Source organism: Myxine glutinosa, chromosome 5 (assembly GCF_964187855.1).
Source record: "Myxine glutinosa chromosome 5, kmMyxGlut1.1, whole genome shotgun sequence".
Lineage (NCBI taxonomy): Eukaryota > Metazoa > Chordata > Myxini > Myxiniformes > Myxinidae > Myxine > Myxine glutinosa.
The window spans coordinates 202,536,793-202,561,521 of NC_136265.1; the positions used below are offsets into that span (position 1 = coordinate 202,536,793).

At 44.8% G+C, this 24,729-nt stretch overlaps 1 protein-coding gene across 1 annotated transcript in view; it reads left to right on the plus strand.

Annotated features, from left to right (window-relative positions):
• The window catches only part of LOC137426508 (rho GTPase-activating protein 32), a 145,417-nt gene that overhangs the window by 84,344 nt on the left and 36,344 nt on the right, over positions 1-24,729 (plus strand). Inside the window, exons 8-10 of the mRNA XM_078777458.1 lie at positions 16,105-16,217; positions 20,689-20,824; positions 22,047-22,123. Of these exons, the coding sequence (XP_078633584.1) occupies positions 16,105-16,217; positions 20,689-20,824; positions 22,047-22,123 (326 nt within the window). The remainder of the gene's footprint in view (positions 1-16,104; positions 16,218-20,688; positions 20,825-22,046; positions 22,124-24,729) is intronic.

Genomic DNA, 24,729 nt, shown 5'->3' on the forward strand with positions numbered 1-24,729 from the left:
GGAGAGCGAGGGGCGAGGGGTTGGAGAGCGAGGAGCTAGGGGTTGGAGAGTGAGGACCTAGGGGTTGGAGAGCGAGGAGGAAGGGGTTGGAGAGTGAGGAGCGAGGGGTTGGAGAGTGAGGAGCTAGGGGATGGAGAGCAAGGAGCTAGGGGTTGGGGAGCGAGGAGCTAGGGGTTGGGGAGTGAGGAGCTATGGGTTGGAGAGGAGCGAGAAATTGGAGAGGAGTGAGGGGTTGGAGAGTGAGGGGTGAGGGGTTGGAGAGCGAGGAGATGGAGAGTGAGGAGTGAGGGGGTTGGAGAGTGAGGAGCGAGGGGTTGGAGAGTGAGGAGCGAGGGGTTGGAGAGTGAAGAGCGAGGGGTTGGAGAGCGAGGAGCAGGGGTTGGAGAGTGAGGAGCTAGGGGTTGGAGAGCGAGGAGCTTGGGGTTGGAGAGCGAGGAGCAAGGGGTTGGAGAGCGAGGGGCTAGGGGTTGGAGAGCGAGGAGCTAGGGGTTGGAGAGCGAGGAGCTAGGGGTTGGAGAGCGAGTAGCTAGGTGTTGGAGAGCGAGGAGCGAGGGGTTGGAGAGCGAGGAGCTAGGTGTTGGAGAGTGAGGAGTGAGGGGTTGGAGAGTGAGGAGCAAGGAGTTGGAGAGTGAGGGGCGATTGGAGCGGAGAGTGAGGAGCAATTGGAGAGGAGAGTGAGGAGCGATTGGAGAGGAGAGTGAGGAGCGATTGGAGGGGAGTGTGAGGAATTGGAGAGGAGTGTGTGGGATTGGAGAAGAGTGTGAGGGATTGGAGAGGAGTGTGAGGTATTGGAGAGGAGTGTGAGGAGGTATTGGAGAGGAGTGTGAGGAGGTATTGGAGGAGAGTGTGAGGAGGTATTGGAGGAGAGTGTGAGGAGGAGTGGGATTGGAGAGGCATGAGGGTGGAGAGAGGAGAGGGTTAGGTGGAGGAGTGAGGGGTCACATATTATGTGAAATCAATAAATTGTGTTCATTACACCATTTCTGGATCTGATGAATTGCCAGTAACCATTTTGTAAAATTTAATGTGCAGCATCTAAATCAAGATGTCCAAATGTCACACACGTCCATGCCCGTGGGATTCCCACGGGTGACCCCACTAGTACAATTATGTTATTCAAACATATCGGCTATCTTAAAGATAAACAATGAACTTGTTACCCCCCTTTTGTGTTGGGAGAGGGGTAAGGCAGGGCTGCCCTCTGTCAGGAATTTTGTACGCTTTATCCCTTGAGCCCCTCTTAAATACCTTTCGGAAGTCCTTGTTTGGTGTTACTTTTGGAACCTACCCCTTAAAAAGCACTGCTTATACAGATGACATCTGTGTCTGCATCAGACAGTCAGAAGACGTTGATTTGATGATGAGTGCATTGGATCTCTTCAGCAGGGCATCATTGGCCAAGATCAATTGGACAAAAACCCCAAGCACTGTGGCTTCAACCCTCTACCTACCCCCTACCTGCTCCCCTATTTCCTCTCCCTCACCCTCTCCCTGCAAATCTTTCGTGGAGAAGAGATGGCATTAAGTTCCTAGGGGTGTTCCTTGGCCCTGGGAATTTTGTGAGGCATAACTGGGAAGGCTTGTTGGCACACATTGAAGTACTGTTACTGAAATGGAAGAACTTGCTCTGCCAACTGTCCTACCGAGGTAGGGTACTAGTCATCAACAGTCTGGTCACCACTAAGTTATGGTGCAAGGTTCTTTCCCTGCAGCCACCCAAAACTCTGGTGGAGGACATACAAAAATGCATCACCCATTTCTTCTGGTCTGGAAAGCATTGGCTGAGACAAGAGATTCTAAACTTACCAACTGCAGAGGGTGGCCAAGGGCTGGTCAATGTCAAGTGCTGCATCATGGCTTTCCACCTACGAACAACATGGCGCTTCTTGTTTGAACCATGTTTGGCCTGGAGACAGCTTATCAGCTGCATCTTACGCCACGCGGTGAAGTTGGACCTTGCACAGGAGCTGTTCTGATGCACTCAACCAAGATAGAACTATCGATGCTACCTGCCTTTCACCAAAGCCTACTGAATGCGTGGCAAGCCTTTACCTGTCTCAGTGACCCCTCGACTTATGTTCGATCCATGTTCTTCAACGAATCATTATTTCACAACTCTGTATTTGGTGAGTGGGTGAATGAAAGCACATTCATTCAAAAGTTTAGAAATGTCTCAGTAAAAAAGTGTGTCACTTGAGAAACGCCACCAATGACAGGCGGATCAGTGCTACCACTCTGGCTTTGACGGTTGGCATTAGATCGTGTTGCCGAGTTGACAGCTTTTTGAAAATGGTGCTTCGCATCTACTGTGCCTCAAATGGCTGGGCAAACAACCCTCCTGCACCCACCTCTGAATCTTCTCCACCCTTCCACAATATTTGTCTCTCTGGTTCTCTCAGTTTGGAACCGATTAGTTTTGGCCGCTCTCTATCCTTTTCTGGGAGCAATCGAAGGACCCTGCATGTGCAATGCTTAAAAATCATTTTTCCTTCGTTGTCCTCCCCTGTGCCCTGTAGATGGCCTGCAGTCCTGCTGAATACCCCTCCCCTTTACCCTATTTGGGGGTGGTACTATAAACAGCCTGTGCTGAAACGTGTTGGGGATCTTCAATGGAGAATTGCGCATTGAATCCTACCCACAAATTCCCTAATTCACCGCTTCTCGCAAGCGATAAGTGAGCAATGTCCATTTTGTGGACAAACTGAAACCTTGCCCCATGCGTATGTATGCTGTGACCGGTTAACTCCTTTATTTGTTTTCTTAAAAATGCTACTTGCACGGTTTTCCTTTGTTTTTGATTTTCCTGCCTTTATTTTTGGCCCGAGTGGGCGGTTCAATCCCCCAACAACAATTTTAATTCATTTCTTTCTTGCGCAAGCCAAGTTGGCGATATGTAAGACCAGGAAATCAAAGATATGGAATGATTCGTATCGTACAGATGTTTTGGAAATGTTTAAAGCTCTCTGTGTTTCAAGAGTGAAGCTGGAATTTTGTTGTTGTTCTGACGTACAACTCTTTGAGAAGCAGTGGTGTGTGAGAGATGCATTTTGCAAAATAGCTGAGGGTCAGTTAGTATTTACTATGTACTTGTTTTCCTTAATACTTGCTTGTTTATTTGCTGATAATTTGTTTATTTATCGTGTAAATGCTTGTGCAACTGTTGTGATTATTTTCTTTGAATCATCATTTATTGGTTTTTTATACTTTTGTAATAAAAGGACATAAAAGTCAAAAAGTCTCTCTCTAACTCTGCCATGGCCCTGACTTCCTGAAGGCAGGGGTACACCATCCTGGATGTGGGGTGGGGTGGTCCACAATTTTTTTTTTTTTTTGAAATGGCATGTTCTCACCCTCCAGAACTGTTCCAATACCTAAAAAAACACTGTTGGTGAAATAAAAATGAAATTGAATGATATTGTAGTGTGGCCGCCTTTGATTAAAATCAGACGGTCACGGAAGCCGATTGCGAAGGCCTTAGCTCTCGAGGCGAAAACTCAATGGCAGAAAGCTATACAAAACTGCGCGGGATGGAGGGGCAGTGCAAGATCCCTGCAGTCTTACCTGTTAAATAAACCACATGGAAAACTGCATTCAGATATATACAGAAAAATAATACAAGGGTTTATTCACAAGGATAGCGGGACAGGAAAAGCACGCGCCGGTAATAAATGTCCTAACCGGGACGTCCCCACACACAGATTTCGGATACAGACAAGGGAATGAATTACGAAAATAAAACATTCGTTATGTTTGGGGAATGTGGGGTGCGGCCTTATCTGTTCGTCGTCTTGCCCATACGCGGCTCCAAGCTCCAGCGCGAAGACACCCTTCGTCCGCTCGCACGCTTCGCCAGGCCCCGATGGGAATCGCTCTGCTGCACACCACACGGTCCCGCCCGCTCAGCACCAACACTCGCTCCCTGCACCAACAGCACCGCGAAGGGCCGAGCACCACTCCACACCAAGAGCGAACCGTCAGCACGAAGAAGAGAAGAGCACCGACCAAAAGATGTCGTGTAGCGTCAAGAGACCAGCGAAGAAGAACGGGCCAAAAGGGAGAGAAGGAGCAAGAGACCAGAGGAGAGCAAATGCGACTGCACGCTATGAAAACCCAGAGCCAAGAGAGCAAGGAGAGACAAAATGTCGTGCAGCGCGCCCTTTTATCACCTTGCGTCTACTCTCCTCCAATGTTCTCTTTTGCTGGCTGGCTCTCATTGGCCGGGTGCCTCCCGCCTGTGGTGTTGCTCGCCCTTCCCCCTGCCCAATCAACAGTCCTCCTGGGCGTGGCTCTCAGCCTTGCCACGAGGCTGGTTGCTAGGCCAGCTGGTGGTGTGGCTGGCTGCGGCCCCATCGGCGGCGCCCCGGCCTGGCTTTCTGCCTGTTTTCCAAAGTCGTTGTGGTAAAGGAGGGTAACTAATTAATGTGTGCAATAAGGACCTATCTAAGTGTTTATAGGAGTGCGTTGCCATAAGGGACAAAGGAACGATTTCCAGGTCTGACACACAGGGGTTTATCTTAGTCCCTACACTATTTAACACCCGAACATCCTTGTATGTTCACAGGTATACTCTTATCCCGACAACCTGCTTAAAACACAGAACCTATTACAGGGTGGATTCCCTATCGCGATAGTTGAAGCATGTTACCTATACAGATATACCTGGCTCTAGATATTCCATTACCCCCCCCCTCCCACCCCCCTGGAACCATAGCTCCTGCTAGGTTCACTGCAGGCGCTACCATTCCAGTCTTAACACTTACTGTCTCATACTTAATTAACCTATGAAATAAATCAGGAGGGCTGTGGGAAGTGAGCCAGAGCTACTTACCTATCCTCCTTAACAAGCTAATCCCTTTAACAGTCATGCAAATATGTACAATCATTTCCATTCACCGTTCCTGTGGAGGGAGGAAACAAACAACACACAAAACTAACTTAACCACAAACTTATCCTTATTTACAAAATTCAAAACTCTACTGAACATTTGTACATACCCTGGTCTATAGACCGCGTCCCCTGGTGGATGCCACAAGACACAACCTTACCTGTGGGGCCATCCCAATGCACCCCTAAATTTCCGCGGGCCCTGTCCAGGTGTTACAGGTGAGTGGCAGGCTCGGTGGATTTCGCCCTCATTCATTCAACAAAAACCCCTTATCATGCATACTCATTCCAAAAATCATCAAGGCATTTCAAAAGTCAACAAAGCACTTATTTCACCCCCCCCCCCCATGCAGGACCATGGCATTGATGTCATATTCAAGGTGTGCATTTCTTTCAACTAGGCAGCGGGGAGGTACCACACAACTAAGATGGTGTGTGGCTGTGGTGTTGTGTGGCTGTGTGGGCGCTTCAGGCTGTGGTGCCTGCAGTCCCAAACACAAATCAACCGACTCACAAGTTAATTGCCCCCCCCCCCCCCTTTACCTCTTGGCCCCGTGACAGCCCAACAGCCCTTTCCGCCGTTACCCCGCCGGTGAAAGTCTCCAAACCCCAGGCTCCTCCGTGGCCTCCTGCTTCCGCGCAGCTCCATGGGTCGCCGGGGTTCTCCTTTACCCCACGGCGCCCAACCAGACCCTCCACCGACGAGCTCCAATTTCCAGATACCACTGGCTGCCAGGGGTAATTGTCGCAGAGGGGTGTCGCAGGCATCGCTCCTCCGAGCTTGATCTGTACCTGCGGGCACACACACCTTCCCCACCCACAAGATCCCAAACATTTCCTCCCCCGCTGCCATTCAATTCTCACACATTTCAGAGAAGGTACAAAAGAGTTGCCATGGCCTGCCTGCCCTTGTGAAATCCCAATTCACATTTAAATCACATTTTCAAAACACAATAATCATCACTCACTCTCCATTATCTCCACTCTCATGACCACACGAAAACACATCACCACAACACTAACACAAACGCCACCTACAAGACTCTGTGGCACACATTCCATCCCCCTCACCGGCCATGTCATCACTCTCACCAGCCCCCAACTCCAAATTACATGTCCCAATTTTTCCATAAGCAAGTCCTGAAGCCTGGGACAGTACGCATCCAGTCCTTACCTCTCACCTGAAACGCAGGTAGTTGCAGGTTGCTCAGACCCAAAGTGCCACCCACCCACAAAATACCAACATTTCTCATTGGACCTACCAAATTCTTCCAAATTTCTCTTTTGTGCCCACTATACTGGCAGGTATGTCGATCCGCATCCAACGGTGAACCGTTCTAATCAACTACCTGTGGCTACGACAGCTCCGCATCTCTACCGTGCAAGGGTCATCGGGATAAGGTGAGCAGTCAAAATGCCAACATGGCCCATGAGTGTCCACAAGGGTGCGACCCACCATCCATCCTTCGGCCTCCCTGCGAGGAACACAGCTGCACCAGCCCCAGCTGGCCAATGTGGTGATCACCTGCTGCCTACACCGCCATTCCCAAGGTCGCGGACCTGGGGGGCACGGTCGCAGTGCGTGGCATCCCAACATCCACATCCCCTGCACCTCCACATCATCCCCCAGTCCGACCACATGCAGCCCCCAGTGCCCACCCACACTTGAACACACCAAGGTCCAGTCAACAGCCATGCTCCACCAGGAAACCCACCCAGACGACATGGTTCACACACCTCGGACACCCATAGCACCACGTTGACCCGCAACTACACAACTTCATCCCCATAACCTCGCGTCCCAAATATCAGCACAGTCGCCCCCGCAACCAGTTGAAAGCTGTGTCCTGCTACCCTATCAATTTTTATCACAGTCTCCAACACTTTGGTCTACACACCTGGATCAATAATGGTGACACTGCTGTCAGTATCCACCATGACATTTCAAAATCCACCCTTAAATTTGCATCTAACCCACAGATTACCCATGCCAAACATTTTTCACATTTTACTAAACTCACCTCCAAGCATTTCAAGAAAGAGCATTTCAAGCTCTCATTGGCCGGGTGCCTCCCGCCTGTGGTGTTGCTCACCCTTCCCCCTGCCCAATCAACAGTCCTGGGCGTGGCTCCCAGCCTTGCCACGAGGCTGGTTGCTCGGCCAACTGGTGGTGTGGCTGGCTGCGGCCCCATCGGCGGCACCCCGTCCTGGCTTTCTGCCTGTTTTCCAACGTCGTTGTGGTAAGGGAGGGGAACTAATTAATGTGTGCACTAAGGACCTATCTAAGTGTTTATAGGAGTGCGTTGCTATAAGGGACAAAGGAATGATTTCCAGGTCTGACACACAGGGGTTTAGCTTAGTCCCTACACTATTTAACACCCGAACATCCTTGTATGTTCACAGGTATACTCTTATCCCGACAACCCGCCTAAGACACAGAACTTATTACAGGGTGGATTCCCTATCGTGACAGTCGAAGCATGTTACCTATACAGATCTACCTGGCTCTAGATATTCCTTTACCCCCCGTCATAACAATATTTATGGGTAGCTCATGGTCATAAAAGTTTCCCCATATGGTCTTACACTAACGTCTTACAATACCATGGACACTGAAACAGTTTCTGATTGTCGCATACTTTTACAGGAATTTTAAGTTGAGTTATGAATACCCTGCATGCCTTGTTGATGTTTTATGAAGGAAAATATGTTTTGAGGGGTCTATGCAGTATGCATTGTACCCTGTCGAGTAGGCTGGCTGGAGCATGTGTGTTAATTGAACAAGGACTGGGCACCGAACTGCTATTTCTTGCTGGTCGCCACCACATACTTGAAATTGTGATTGGAGCAGTGTTTGTGAGCTGCATGGGGCCCTCCTCTGGACCAGAGATCTTAATCTTCAAACGATTCCAGGCTCGCTGGGAATTTCTGGATCAGGATAACTTTGATAATGCAACCACAGATGAATTGGTTAGTGAATCCCTTTCTGATATCAAGGATGATGTTCTGCTTTTCGTTGGGAGTCAGCTTGCTGAAATCCAGCCAAGAGATGATTATGGGGAATTATTGGAACTGTGTTTAATCTTTCTGGGTGGAGTTCCTGCAAAAGGAGTCCGGTTCATGGCTCCAGGGCCCATGCACCATGCCCGTTGGATGTCAAAGGTCATCTATAACCTGAAGCTTTGGATGTTCAGTAGTCAGTTCAAACTCACTAGCAAAGAGCAGAAAGGACTGAGAGACATTGCCATCTTCACCATCCATATTTACATCAGAGCATGGATGACACCTCTCTTGCGGCTTCTGCCCCACAGTGATTTGCTTCTTCTAAAATCTCTGGTGCAGTACAAAGATGTAAACCAAGCAATTTCGATGGCAGCATCCACGAAACTAGCAGGCCATCTGTGGTACTTATCAGAGGACCTGATTGGTCTTGCATTTTTTGACAAGAATGTGCCTGCAGCAGTGAAACAACAAATGATCCTCGCACTGGAGAATGAAGGACAAGAAGATCCTCCGAAGCGCATCCAAGTTGATCTGGGAAATATTCAGGAAAGTGGTTTGGAAGACTTTGTTACACAGAAATCCCGCATGCTTTTTGAAAAGATGGACCTTCCTGACAGTTTTCTGGAAGCAGACCCAGAGACTTGGGAAGACCGAGACGATTTTAAGGCAGCGTGTGAGACTGTGAAAGCCATGAAAGTGGTAAATGCCCATGCGGAACGAGGAGTTGCACTAATTCAGGAGTTCAGTGGACTGCTGACACATGATGAAGATCAACTTCAGTTCCTGCTGCAGGTTGTGCAGGAACACAGGAAAACATTTCCTGACAGCAACAAGAAGACCCTATCTGGAAAAGACTGAATAACCAGCTGGTAGATGTGTTTAGAATTTGTATGTACTGTATGTGTAATTTGTGTATTGCGTTATATACCAATTTCACCTCCTGTATAGTGTATAGACTATATATACTGAAATTTCAGGTTAGCTGAGCTACCTCTAAATATTAAAATAGATCCCTAAAACTTCACCTACAGTGTTTTTATGACGAAAGGAACAATTATGGATGGTGAGAACATTAAAAAGTTGTTACAATTTTTTTCTCATATTATTCTGGACCACCCAAATTTGTGGAGGTTACCTGAGTTGCTCCTGAGAGATCAATCGGTTGTCTCCATGCCACAGGCTTGTTTGAGAGAACTGTCTGGGGCTATACAACAACAACAGAAATAACACAGTGGCAAGTAGGGCATCAACCCAAAGCTGGGTGGATTGACACAAAATGGGAGAGGGGGAGAATAAGAACTAGGGGAGTTGAGGGAGAGGAAGAAACATGGGGTGAATATGCTGGGTACAATCTCAAACATTGCAAGAAGTGGGCTGAGAGAAGGAGGGGAAATGAGAATGAAACAGCAATCATCTTATATATATATATATTGTTATGTTTTTGGGGTATGGATGAAATACATTAATGAAGTTCAGAATGTGAAGATTAGCATGCTCCGAGTGTCACGAAGAAGAAGAACCCACCTCAATGTAAATTAAGTTAGGCCGACTGTCTGGGTAAGAGCGTTTATGTGTCTCCACATGGAGGAGTGGAGTTGTGTTATTTAGGTGGGGCTTCACCTGTGTATTTCGATGGGTAATAATTCCCCTGTGTGTAAAAGCCTCTTGTAATTTTGCCCTTCATTTTTATATTCATCAAAAAGTCATGCCACGAATGCTCCATTCACCCACAACACCGGCAGGGCAAGCAAAAACCCCACAGCTGCCCCATAGGACTAAATCCCGCCCCTCCTAAGGGGTGTTGCAAAATAAATGATACTCCCCCCCCACCCCCCCCAGATTGTATTGACCACATGCCCGCGATTTTTGAATTCAAATTTCGCGTGCGTCATCATGACGTGTCACGCATATTGCCTGCATGTTGTCTCCGTCATATTTGCGACTATTTTTTATCGTTCTTTTTCAAATTTTATTCCGCAATGGTGTTTGACAGAGCCAAACAACGCGTTGCTTGCGCCGCATTTGGGATGGCTCACCGGTGGCAGACATGATCCGGAATTTCAAAGCTCAGTACCGTCACGTCGCCATGTCCGACTTGAAAAATCCAGTTTCCATCGCACAGGTTTCACAGGAGTTGTGGGTGTCTGAAATTTCCGTCAAACGGTGGTGGAATGCTGACTTGAGTGAGGAAAACTTTGGTGATCAAATGAAACAAGTTGTTGGGCGAAAGAGACGACTTTCTGCTCCAGCCATACACAATGTCAACTCAAAAACTCGTCAACGGTTTCAAAGCACGCGGAAAATCACAACGACATTGGCATTGATCCGTCGCATTAATGTGCACCACCCCACAGTTTGGAGAGCTTTAAAACGTGAAAAATTCAAGCCGTTCAAACGAGTTCAAGTTCCTTCGATCACAGAAACCAACGTTGAACATCGGCAGAATTTCTGTGAGTTTTTGTCTGACTGGCAAGAAGCGGACTGTTTTCATCTTGCACCATCTGATGAATTTTTCGTTTATTCGCTGCGAAAACCAAACTCGCAAAATGACAGAATCTGGGCTCAAAACCGTCGTGAAGTTTGGGACATTTTGTGTGCTCCACAACAGCATCATCCAACATGTGTTGGATTCTTTTTGTGCTTCACATGAAAGGGAATGGTGTTTGACGTCAAAGAACAGGGGACAATTGTGGGACGGCGCTTATTTTCGTGATCATGTTTTAAACGAAGTCGTTTTGCCATTTTTGCAAAAACCCGATAATCGACAAGGTCGTTTCGATCAAGTGACTTTCTGCACGACCTTGCGGGATGAATGAAGGCGAATGCAACCCATGACTTTCTTGACGAAGAAAATCTTGATTTCTTTCGCAAAGATGGATTCGGAAGATGACCAGGAAACTCCAGATTTGAACCCTGCGCAGAATGTTGGTGCCATTGTGAAACAGCGTGCAGAAGAAATCCTTGATTCATTACCAGACAACGACAAATTTAAACGTGAGACATTTGTCCGGGTTTTGACACAAGTTCTGAACCAAACAGTTACCGAAACAGAAATGTTTGTGTCTTTGCTGAAATCTTTTAAAAGTCGACTTCAAATGGTTTCTGAAGCTAATGGTGGACATATTGGCGCGTATTAAACGTGAGTTTTGAATTTTTGAATGAAATAAAGCCTCTGGTTGGATTTTCATCCGATTGAAACTTCATTTCATCTTTGGGGAAAAAAGTATCATTTCTTTTGCGACACCCCTTACAGCCAACTTCACGCGAACCTTCTCTGAAGGACTGGGCTCCGCCTCGATGATGCGTGTAAAAGGATCCACGTCCCGAGCTTTGTGTGTGGTTGAGGAACAATGGGGTGATTCAATCGCGCTCAGCGATTGGTGATGTGAAATCAGGCAGCTCGGGCTGGAAAGGATAAGGAGGAAGATTCCACCTGAATCACCCTCTTTTTGTTCTGGTTTTGGTCGGGGGGCCAGGAGGGGGTCTTTCTTGCCTGGTCACTTGCTCTTCGTCTCTTCTTGCCTGGTCGCTGACGAAGGAGGACGCGATCGTGCTGCTCTTCGTGCGGGGTGCGCCTAAGAGATGGTCGGAGCTCGGTGCTCGGTGAAGCCGAACGAGAAGTACCAAGGGAGGAGCTTTTGCCTGTTTGCCTTGCAGCGGCGGCTGGCTGTGGACGCGACTTCTCGCCAACGCATATTTTCCCTGCGCAGGGACGCGGGACCTGTGAACCACAACAAACCCTCGTTGAGACCAGAGCTAAGTGGCTGCATGACACTGAACATTTATTTTCGTTTCTTTTTCCCTTGTTCGTGTCTTTGAGTCCATGTGGAGGGACCCTCATTTATAACTTTTAGTTTACCTAACCTTCCCTGTTATTTTGCATTATTTAAATAAACCCTGTATTGATTTCATTTCTTTATCGTGCCTGTCCTGTTTGTTTATTCGTTTGTGGGTCGAGGAATAAAACCCCGTGCGTTTCTTGTCTGTTCAGATAAGGCCTCAGGTCTTCCCCCGCGCATGCCAAAGAGATAATCCTGCCAGGTTCGGCTTATACGCCTCGGAGTTTAAAGCTCGTTTTGGCCATCCATCACCCTGAGGTGTTCACTGCAGGGCTGACACGACAATATGTATTGCAAACCTTGATATCTCTCCGTGCGTTCTTCTGTCTCTCGTTTACGGCGGCCTCTTCCAGTGCTGCGTTTGAAAAGCTGCTCATTGGTTATTTTACTTTTTTTCACTTTACTAGAATGCAATATAGCCAGTAACTTTTTGTCCCTTCAGTAATCTTTAAAATCAACATGAACATCTGGATTAAAGTACATTTAATACGGATCTTTATGGAGTAGCATGCTATGGAAAATTGCTATATTTTGCTCTTTGTTTGAGACAAATCAAACCACCAACATGTCGTGCTTGATGTTGCACCATCATGTATGAATAAATGTTATAAAATGTAAATTGCTAAAGTATAAAATTATTGTTTGTTGTGTGGTTTTGAATTTTAGGAAAATAACTTTTTAGGAAAATAAAAAATAATTTTGTGATTTGGAAAATAACATTTTCCACAAACACTTAATACCATTTGCAAATAAAAGATGAAAGCAACTGAACATGTTTAGTAATATTTAAATTACTCCTGTGTAATGACTCCCATGACGCCATTGCAGGGTTCCTGACTGCTGCTTGACATTATTGACGTTATATGTTTACCATGACAGAGGTGTACATGCCTGTGCTGTGTGCCACCTTTTCTTTTTCATATATTTTTCATAGTACTGAAAAGACGGGACAGTTGGCGTTCCAGGATGGAATGAAGCGGGACATGTGTGCAAAAAAATGGGGCGATCCCGTAAAATACGGTACATCTGCTCAGCCGGCTTCCTCCATCTGCAACCACTGATCTCTATTATACTGACTGGATAGTGGATCGGGCACGTGGGGTGAAGTCACCGGACGCCATCTTGAAACTCCCCTTAAACCTGCAATGCACATGGGACGCACATGTTCTCATGTTGAGTTGGCGTTCATTCATCAGTAAAATGGCAGCTTGTGCGTCAATAAATTGCCCAAAACAGACAATTCCGAATATGTGGAAAGTCATTCCATCTGTAAGTTTTTATTTTTGCTGTATTTATTTCGAAAATAGAGAGGAATATAAGGTTGTTTTTTTAAATGCAACTTTGGCGTATGTTGATCTGAACATCGAGCACTCATACAGATCTTTGTAAACAGAACCCAAATCATAATTTATAAAGTCTTGGAAAGCTTTTCTTTCATAAGTGGTCATCCATAATTATAGTGAGTGTAAGACATACTTTTTCATTTAGTTCTCCAGAAAAAAATGTTTCTACATAAATATTTAACTGCAGGAAATTTAATTAGAGGTTTCGAGAAGAGAACACAAGACGAGATACACCTTAACCTAGCTGTTTCTATTAAAGCACAACCTCCCATCTTCCTCACGTACAACCTTCGACAGTGATTCTTTATCTTAAACAACCACTTAATACAGGATAAGAAGTTCCAAAACTAAACATGAATCAACATGTCGTCTGCAGCCTTATTTTAAAAACAACCGCTTCAATCATCCCATTCTTCCATCTATTGTTACATCCCCGATAAAGGTAACATTATGTCCAAGGAGACAGTCCTCACCTCTTGTGTGAGATTTAGGGCCTCCAACCATTGCTGAGAGAGTAGCGGGTCAAGCATGTCCACATTTGAGTGTCCGGGACAGAATACAAACTGATTGCCAGAGAATGGAAATCAGACTGTTAGAAAATAGGAAAGGCTGATATCAGCAGCTATGATGGATTCCATTACTTTGCAAGTTATTGGAAATATGCTCACTGGTCTGTCGTTGATATGATCTGATTGTGCACCCTTCCTGTCGACGTGAGTGATTTTTTTTAAAATGACATCCGGGCAGGCGGACAGATAGAATAGAAGCAAGAGCAACAGAGCAGGATTTGAGACACATGTGCACTAACCTTTGCAAGCTGAACAGAATGAAAATAGTATCATGTACTGTAAGTGACGTCATTAGAGTATCTGTTTTGTCAATAAGGAGGGGAGACAGGTGTATTTCCAACTGGAAACTTTATTTGTTTATTTTAAACATATAACACACCATGATAGTGCAAATCTTTTTTAACTCTGTGTTGGTCAGCGATGATGTGCCAATTTAAAACACAATATCAGTTTGCATGTTTGTACAGATGTCTGTCCTCCTTCATAATGGTAGGTTTTAAAGGCCAATCTTTTAACACGAATGTGTGTTCTCTACGGTCTATTTTTGAGGATAAAACAAACTCGAAAAACATTTTCCATAAAAGAGTAATTATGTATCCTCTATTGGAATTGTAGACGGTGGCTTGCAAACCGAGCCTCAAGGGTGGTGTACAAAAGCGTTTTTTAAAATAACAATAAATGCAAAGCGCAGGGAGGTGAAATTTCCTGCAAGTGATGTGCAACGTGCGCAGAGTAAAACGAGTGTTTATTTACGTCTGTAGGATGTCTAATAAATAAAGAAGATACAAGCACACCTGACACTAGGCCGAGGCTTCAGACTTTGGCATACTCACGAAGTTGCACCGTCGAATAAACTGTTCCAACCCATCATTTTGTCCGATCGAGATCATTATGTCTGATCGAGGTCGATCCGATGATGATGATGATGATGATGATGATGATGAACCTGTCATTTTTGACTGCCTTTTGTTACGGATCGGTCACTTCTGCCTTTGTTGTTATTATATACTTGTAGGATTTTTAGTTTCAGGTAATATTGTTAAGATTTTTGTGTGAAATGGAGATGACTTTAATGAAAGGTAAAAATAAATGTTTGTGAAGGAAAAAGGAAAACGCGGCAAAGGAACCGGAAGAGGAGAGAGATAGAGATCGGCAGGGAGAGGAGGAGACAGCTGTGAGTCGCATCGAGGCTGCGAGTGGACCTTTTTGATATTGGTCTGAGTGAGTTGAGTTTAATGTTGAATGAGTTGAGGCAACGAATGAGTTGAGGCTTCCCAGGAAAGGTATTGCCCATGACATAGTCACATATTGCGATGGCAATTAAACCTGTGTCTCAGGTTTTATCACCAAGGATGAGTTATTGTTGGAGGGAGCCAGCGCCTCCATTACAGGTCGATCCGCCATTTTGTCCTCGAAGAGACTCCGCTTGGTGCATCTTGTTTTGTCACTGGGATTCCCATATCAACATCATTGTGTTGATTGCCGTTGGGATTCCCATATCAACATTATTGTATTGATCGCCGTTGGGATTCCCATATCATCATCATTGTGTTGATCGCCGTTGGTTTCCATATCAGCTCAATTCCCATATTGACCTCTTACCTCGTAACTCCTCGTCCACCACCGTGCCGATACCTGCCTGTTCTCGTCGTTCTGCATGGCTTCAACCAGCGTGGGGATTCGTGCACAGACTTTGGGGAATGTTACATTCCACTCACGTTGGCTTATCGTGAGTTTATTGCTATGAGAGCATTGGGGAATGATGGTACCATCATATGTATTGTTCATTTGATGCAAGTGATATTTTCATTGTACTTTCTTTAATAGTGTTATTATTGTGTATGTGAGAGTTCTTCATATAATTACTTGTTTTGTTCTACAATTGCCTTGGTGTGGTTTTACCATGGTTTATTAGAACACTCAAAATAACAAATCCTTCTGCCGTGTTCCTGCTCCAGACTCAGAGGGGCACTCTAACCGGAGTTTGGGGAGGTAATACGTAATACGTTTTACCAGTGTCAAATAAATAGTCATGTATGATTTACATAAACACAATAGCAGAGTATTACTAGGCAATAGCTCACCCAAAAACACTTTGTCAAATGCACACCAACATGTTTTTGATTTTCCATTTTATAAGCATGTATAGTTGGGAAGAAAATATATAAAGGTATTTTTATTTACATCTTTATTTCTTAATATGCTTTTTGGCATTACTTGGACTATTGTGAGTATTTTGTTCGGAAAACGTTTTGATCACTCCTCATGTACCAATGGAACCAGATTCTCGGCAAAGGCTGCTAATGTTGTCTACAAATATAATTGCCAGTTGCTCATACAAAGGATGATAAAGAAGGTTGTTGGAAAAGTCAACATGAACCGACTCCCCCTCCCCCCCCCCCCCCCAAAAAAAATCAAAAGCTATCTGATTTTGATAAAGTATTCTTTCTGTGCATTCCCACCAGATCCCAAGAGATGGAAGGTGGGAATGTAAGTGCCATGGCCTTCTTGGAAGTTCGAGTCCAATCGGTCGTCCTGGAAACTATCATTGGACATGCCGCAACACTTTTTGAGGGTGGTATGGAATCCCCTAATTATTTTTTTTAAATCAAACATTCAACCCCATCAAGAGAATTGTGCACCAATTTTGAGTTGAATCGGTCGTTGTCATCATTAAACACTTCTGCAATGTCATCAAATAGCAAATTTTTAAAACGACAAAATTAAATCATAATACGAGTACAATTCTACGTTGGAAATCTTAATCTCATCTAACAATAGTTTCAATCAAATTATTTCTTTTTTATATAATTAAATTGATATATGTGGGAAAATTACATGCCCAGACCAGGAATCGAACCCAGATCCTCTGGAAAAACGTACCAGTGCTCTGGTATGGTTTTCCAGAGGACCTGGGTTCAATTCCTGGTCTGGGCGTGTAATTTTCCAACATGTATCAATTTAATTATTTAATCCTCTTCATTAATCTTTTTTTATCCGAAGTATTATTTATCCGAATTTTTACGAATTTTACGAATTTATTTATTTATCTGAAACTCCAAAGTGGAGATCGGTTTCTGAGGTTTGGGACATGGAATGTAGGGACAATGACAGGGAGATCAGGTGAAGTGGTGGAAGTATTGGTCAGAAGAAGAATGGACATATGTTGTGTGCAAGAGACGAGATGGTAGGGAAGTGGTGTGAGAATGGTGAAGGGTAGGCAGGGACAGAAATACAAGTTTGTGTGGCAAGGGTGCCCGGAGGGCGTGAATGGTGTTGGTGTCCTGTTTTCTGAGGAGTTTGTAGACAGTGTGGTGAGTGTGACTAGAGTGAGTGATAGGTTGATGATGGTGAAAATGATGATTGGAAAGCTCTTGGTGAACGTCATCTCGGGATATGCTCTGCAGGTTGGTCGGAGCGATGAAGAGAAGGACAGGTTCTGGTGTGCGATAGAGAAGCTGATGGAAAACGTGAAAGATGAGGAAGTTGTTGTGGTAGGAGGAGACCTAAATGGACATGTGGGAAGGAGTATGGACGGTTTTGAGAGAGTTCATGGGGGTTACGGATATGGTGTGAGAAATGGAGAAGGTGAAAGGATTTTGGAGTTTGCTGATGGAGCTGATTTGTTGATTTGTAACACTCAGTTCCAGAAAGAGGATAATAAGCTTGTTACATACACGCTAGGTGGGTCGACGACAACCGTTGACTACCTGATGGTGCGTAGGCGAGATAGGGGGCACCTCCGGGACACAAAGGTGATCCCGGGGGAGGAGACTGTTTCACAGCACCACTTGGTTGTCTGCGACATAAGGGTGAAAGGTGCGAGTAGAGCTCGGCGGGTGAAGTACCAACCGAGAATGAAGGTGTGGAGGTTGAAAGAGGTGACAGTAAGGGAGGCATTAAAAGAGAGGCTGAGTAGGGTAGAGGATGATGTGGTTGAGCTTGAACGTGGTTGGATGTCAATGAAAGATAGTCTGTTGGGAGCTGTTGGTGAGGTATGTGGATGGATAAAAGGACCACCGAGGCACTCGGAAACATGGTGGTGGGATGATGAAGTTGGAAAGAGGATTGACGAGAAGAGGAAGAAGTTCAAGGAGTGGCAGAAGGCGAAGGGTACGGGAGCAGAAACAGCAGAGCATGAAAGTTATAAGGCAGCCAAGAAGGCTGCAAAGAAAGAGGTAGCAAAGGCGCAGGAGGCATGTAGGAAAATGTTCGGAGAACGCTTGGATTCGGAAGAGGGTCAGAGAGCGGTATTCAGGATTGCAAAGCAGATAGCGAAAGAGAGGTGTGATGTGATGGGGGTGAGTTGCTTGAAGGATGAAGTGGGACAAATCGTTGTGGACCCAGATGGAATTAAAGGAAGATGGAAAAGATATATGGAAATGCTGTTGAATACAGAGAATGAATGGGATGGCAACATAGAGAGTAACCCAGTTTTAGGACCGGCAGAGAAGATAACTGAGAAGGAAGTTGAGGAAGCGATAAAAGCAATGAAGAGTAGAAAAGCGGGAGGGCCGACGGGAGTTGTGGGAGATGTGTTGAAGGCAGCAGGAAGTTGGGGTGTGAAGAGAATGACAGAGATCTATAATCTGGTGGTGAAAGAAGGCCGCATTCCAGTGGATTGGGAACTGAGTACCCTCGTCCCTCTATACAAGGGGAAAGGTGACCCTCTGGAGTGTGGCTCGTACCGAGCGATAAAGTTATTGGAGCATGGAATGAAGATATTGGAAAGGGTGTTGGAGAGGAGGATAAGGAAGAAGGTGAAGATCGACGAAATGCAGTTTGGATTTATGCCAGGAAGAGGAACGACAGACACACTCTTTATTGTGAGGCAGTTGCAGGAGAAGTACATGGAGAAGAGGAAGAAGTTGTTGCTTGGGTTTGTTGATCTGGAGAAAGCATTCGATAGGGTTCTACGCGAAGTATTGACATGGGCATTGAGGAAGCTAGAAGTGGAGGAATGGTTGATCAGAGTAGTGATGGCAATGTACAAAAGAGCACGCCCAGCTGTAAGGACGAAGGACGGGAACAGTGGTGAATTTGAGGTGAAGGTGGGAGTGCATCAGGCGTCGGTACGAAGTCCACTACTATTTGTAGCTGTGATGGAGGTGCTGGCTCAGAACGTAAAGGAGGGTTTACCGTGGGAGTTGTTGTATGCAGATGATCTGGTGTTGATTGTGGAAAGTATGGATGGACTGAAGGAAAAGATGAACAGGTGGAAGGAATGTTTGGAGACAAAAGGTCTGAAGGTGAATATAGGAAAGACGAAGTTGATGGCAAGTGGTAAAGCATGTGGTGAGGTGGAAAGAACTGGGAAGTGGCCATGTGCTGTGTGCAGGAAGGGTGTCGGAGTGAACTCCATTCAATGCACAATGTGCGCTGAGTGGGTTCATCAAAAATGTAGTGGTCTGACAGGGTCATTAACCAGTGTGGCAGCTACATTCAAATGTAAGGTGTGCACAGAGGGAGCTGCAGATGGAGGAAATGTTGAGTTGGATATTGGAGACGGCGTGAAGCTGGAAGATGTGAAAACATTTTGCTACCTCGGAGACATGCTGAATGGAGAAGGTGGATCAGACTCGGCAACGGTTGCTAGAGTGAGATGTGCATGGAAGAAGTTTCGGGAACTGAGTGGCGTGCTGACAAGGAGGGTGGGAGTGTCGTTGAAGCTGAAGGGAAAGGTGTATGCTGCATGTGTGAGAAGTGTTATGATTTATGGGAGCGAGGTATGGGTCATGAATGTAGAGCAGCAACAAAGGCTGGAAAGGGTGTAAATGCGAATGGTTCGGAGGATGTGCGGAGTATCGTTGAGAGATAGAGGAAGACAAATGATGAATTGCGAAAAATGATGGGAATAGAGCCTGTGATTGATGCTGTGAAGAGGAACAGGTTGAGATGGTTTGTTCATGTGTTGAGGAAGGATGAAAGTGACTGGTTGAGAAGAGTGATGGAAATGAATGTAGAAGGAAGTAGAGGATGGGGAAGACCGAGAAAGACTTGGCTTAAGATGGTGGAAGAAGAAATGCGGGCAAGGGGGTTAACAAGGAGAGATGCAGAAAATAGGGCAAAATGGAGAAGATTGTCATGGGGACCGCAATGCTAACCCCCGCTCTAGCAGGGAAAATGGCCTTTAAAATGCCTGTTGTTTGTTTTGTTGTATTAATCTTTTTTTATAATGCAAAATACTTTTCCAATGCATATTGACTGATTGATCTGATATCATCTACCATTGAAGGCTTTCAATTGATGAAGCCTCATGGTGACGTCACAGCAATTACCAACTGGGAGAGTTCCTACAGGCCCAAGCAAGGCGGTCAACTCCAAGATTGAATCACACAATTGATTTTAATTTGGCCATGAAAGACTGGACCAAAGGCCTACTCTTGCAGAAAGATGCCAGAAGATCGATGACTCCTCTTTGCAGATGGGACAACTTATTAAAGTGTTAGCTGAAAGAGAGAATGGTCATTGGAGGGGTGTTAAGCTAGGCGTGCCATCCGCTAACATTAGCTCATGGTGGTAAGGATACCACTGTGTCTTTCGTAAAGAGTAGGTCATAGTGCGCAGGCCTCTTGGCCAAATTCCTGCTATGACTACCACTAGGAAAGGCAATGGCAAATCACCTAGTTCCATAACGTTGTTGATTTGCTCTGCCTTGAGACTGATTTGACAAGCACTGACTGTCTGGGACTTTGATTAGCACTTTGGTTAACGATGCCTATTTTAATCGCATCAATTTAAATTTACATTGAAAAGAGTCCACTCCACAACTTACTATGATTGAAGGAAATTTGAAGAGGAAGGCCAAAGAATGGTTCTTCATAAATTAAAAGAAGCAAGCAATTAAATGATGTTGATGATGATGCCAATAACTTGCACAAGAGATAGAGGAAGGCAGTATAAGAGTGCAGAGGTGAAAAAAAGAGGTCTTCATTCCAGAGAGGATAATTAAAAGAAAACAAATTGACAACTAGAAAGAGCAATCAGAGATTGCAGGCCCTCACCAGGACTTATTTTGTGTGGTGTTTCTGCATTTTCTCCCCTCCAAGGTCCTCAATCTCCATTGCCCTGCTACGAGTCGGGTACCCCCCCTCAACATCTGCTCACACTGGCTGAGGCTCAGACACAAATCGTAAACAAGGCAACTGCAGATGACTTACGCAGTGTGGATGCATTGTCTGAAAGGTTTGTCACCTCATTTTCCTTGTCTGTGCCTCTGAAACGACGAGATTGATCTCTTTCCCATTTTGCATCTGTGGCACCGCTCGGTCGCCAACTTGTATGGTTACTGCACTTTTGTGTTGTTATCACAAATTATGGTACCGAGTCCTTGAACCACCTCGATCTATACATATAATTGAACAAGGAATAACAATGAATAAGGAAGTTTGACACAAGAGAAGGCCATTTGGCCCATCATGCCTGCACTGCACCAACACCAGACCAAGCACATCCATCTCAGGTCACAAACCTAATGTCATTGGGGGAAGAGGGGAGGAGTCATGTATGCAAACAAAATAATATTCAATAATATTACTACTAGCAACGGTACCCGCCCTATGGGCGGGGCTTCAATTGGGAGGCCCAAATGAAAAGGCAAAATATCAGAAATTGAAGGTTTTTTTTATTTTAAACGATTTATATAAACATCCGTTAAATCATATCACATGCAAATCATCAAAATCTAAACGGTATTTGTAGAATTTCAATAAAAGCCACATCACTGTTCATATCGGTAAATATTATTCCATCGTGTTTGGAAAAACTGGAAAATTGGAAAAATTGTAAAATTGGAAAAAAAATTGTAAAAACAATACATCCTATTTTACTCCAGGGGTCCCAGGATTACCCACCCAAAATTTCGTTGCGATCGGTTGAGCCGTTTTTGCGGTACCTGGGAACAGACAGACAGACATTTGGTGAATTATAGTAAGATAAATGTTTTCATTTTATTTTATGGGCTGACAGGATGGCCTAGACCCTAGAGGTGGGCACATTCACCTCTAGGTGGTCTAGCCTGGGTTCAAATTCTGACCCATTTATAAACTGTCATCCTGGTGTTTCACAGGAGGAGTGATTCATCAATGTGTGTGCTGTCTCCCAGGTGGACATTAAACTGTGTGTCCCGTCTGCCAGCATTGGTTGATGGACGTTAAAGATCCCACATCCTATGGTGTCCTTCGTGAAGAGTAGGCGAGCCATTTCTGGCACCATGAACAAATTCCTGCTCTAACCAGCAGAGGGCATTGCATCAGCCGCACTTAAACATCTGTATCACATCCCCTCGTCATACCTTCCTTTCTAATGATTTTAAAGCCTGTCTCCTTCAGCCACTCATCCTATAGCTTCGTCTACATTTCTTTATGTTAAACTGCATCTACCAATCTTTTGCCCACTCAAAATACAGTATCTACACCTTCTTGAATCTGATCACCACCATCTCTGCTGTATACCTTACCTCCAAGCTTTGGGTCATCTACAAACGTAGGGAGCCAACCCTTAACCCCACTGTCTAAATAATTTATCTAAATTATGGATAATAATAATGGTCCTAGTACTGATCACTGAGGTACCCCACGACATACATCTTCCCAGGTAATCATCCTCCCACACAACCAATCTTTACTTCCCATCACAAAGCTAGTTTCCAATCCAGTTATCTACTCTACCAGCTACACCGCAAACCCTTACCTTGGCTAACAAACTCCAATGTGGTACTTATCAAATACCTTCTGAAAGTCTCGTTATACGACGTCCACTGCACTTCCCTCATCCACCCAGTAAGAAACTACTTTGTAGAACTCCAAGAAATTTGTTGAACATGGTCTCTCCCTTAAATAAATCCGAGCGGACTACCTTTAATTAGTTTTAACTTATTTAAATGGTTCCAGGTCCATTCCCTAATTAACATCTCCAACGTCTTCCCCACAACTGAAGTTAAGACTAACAGGTCTGTAGTTCTCCAATTCTTCTCTGGATCTCTTCTTAAATGACGGTGTTACTTTATTACTCTCCAATCCTCTAGTACCTGTCCTGAGTCCAATGAGCATTAAAGGTATCCGCTAACACCACATTTATCGACTCCTCTGATACATTCCCCCATACTCTTGGATTTCCTAGCTGTTTCTTTACTTCGTCCCCTCCTACCTGGATCCTCCAAAAGCTTTTCCTCACCTCTTTGATATATATATATATATATATATATATATATATCTATATTATAATAGCCGTAGATGATTCTGTCTGTCTGTCTGTCTGTCTGTTGGGCGTCTGTCCGGGGTGTGGCTTACTCGGTTTGCAGAGTAGCTCCACCAATAGCTCCACCCATTCTGGGAGTGGCTTCATATAATTATAAAAAAATATCCACCATTTTATTAACTCGCATAGCTTTGAGGCCTGTTTTGTAGGCCCGTGGTGTCTTGCTCTCTCTCCCAGTTTTATTTCAAATCAAATTCGATATATCATTTCATTTTTCACAGTCGCTAACATAGTTTTAGACTCGGTTGAAAAAAAACGGGAAGAAAATCCGATGAAAGTTGCCGTTTATAGAACGAAATGAATTCTCAAACGCCTGTAACTTCAAGGCCATTGAGTCTCTCTCACGCCTTTATCTCTAATCTAACTCACCATATGATTTCATTTTTATCGATGGTTTTGGACTCGGTGTCAGCAATAATTGAGAACATTCCACACACGCGGGAAAATGCAGAGATGTATTTTTAAAAATCGCGTCATGGTGTATCATACACCGCCCAACATGACACCGACGGCAACGTGTCGATATATATTAAAAATTCGCTTTTGCTTTTCCGTTAAGATATATTACTTTTTCGTTTGATGACAGTCGTCACAAAAACGTCAACAATGATGCCGACATATATATTTCTTTGTTTTTATTTCATTCAACATTATTAGCCGGAAGTAAAATATGTTTCAGGAAATTACTGAGAGATATTTCTTCGTTTTTTAAAATTAGTTATGTGCGCATACACTTTAAATAGGTTTATTTGAAATCTTTAATTTTCCACAATATAATTTACTTGCCATTTATCATTTGATGATTACGAGACAAATTCCTCTTGAGGATCGTGACAATTCATGCGCTGCGTGGAAACTTCTATTTCCAAAATGAATGAGACGATCGATGAAGAACGCAGACTTGAACAGGATGTAGCAAGAAAACGAATGAGACGGGCGAACGAGTCCATCGACGAACGTCAATGCAAACTTGCGGGGTCACCCGTGGGAATCCCACGGGCATGGATGTGTGTGACATTTCGACATATTGAGTTAGATGCTGCACATTCATTTTTACAAAATGGTTACTGGCAAGTCATCAGATCCAGAAATGGTGTGATGAACACAATTTATTTACGCGCAAGCACGAAAGCAAGACGGGCCGATTTCCGATTCCGACGGGCCGACGGGCGAGACGGGCCGATTTGGAGCAAGAAAAAGAACGAGACGGGAGAAAAACGAGAGAAACGAGACGGGGAAAGCCGATTGGAGAGGCGAGTGAGGAGCGATTGGAGAGGCGAGTGAGGAGCGATTGGAGAGGCGAGTGAGGAGCGATTGGAGAGGCTAGAGTCCCTTTATACAGAGAGTTACGACAACTGAGAATACGCCGCTATTTTGGGGCCAATTGTGCGGAACCACTGAACCGGCACATGCACAGTGCACTATGAGCTATGCGTGTATAATGCAATGCACCACTGCACAAACACGGGGCGGGTTAGGGAGTACGGTGAATGTTTTTATTTATTTATTTTATTGTATCGAAATGTCGGTCTATGAGTATTAGCTCCATTATGTTCCAGATTGCCTATAATGGGATATTAGTTTGTCTGAAAAAATGAGCGGTTGATGAGAAGTGACAAAATGGGTGATTTCTGAATCCTCATTATCGCGATGTTGGCAATAATCATTTGGGTTACTCACGATGCCTGGAGAGAATTTGAACATACTATGTGACAAGGTAGTCTTGTAACCTAAAATAATCTTTAACCTCTTCGATTAAGAGGATAGGAAAAGCGGGGTGGGGGGGGGGGGGGGGCATTAAAACACACGTGTGTTTTGTCTGAAAGAAATGA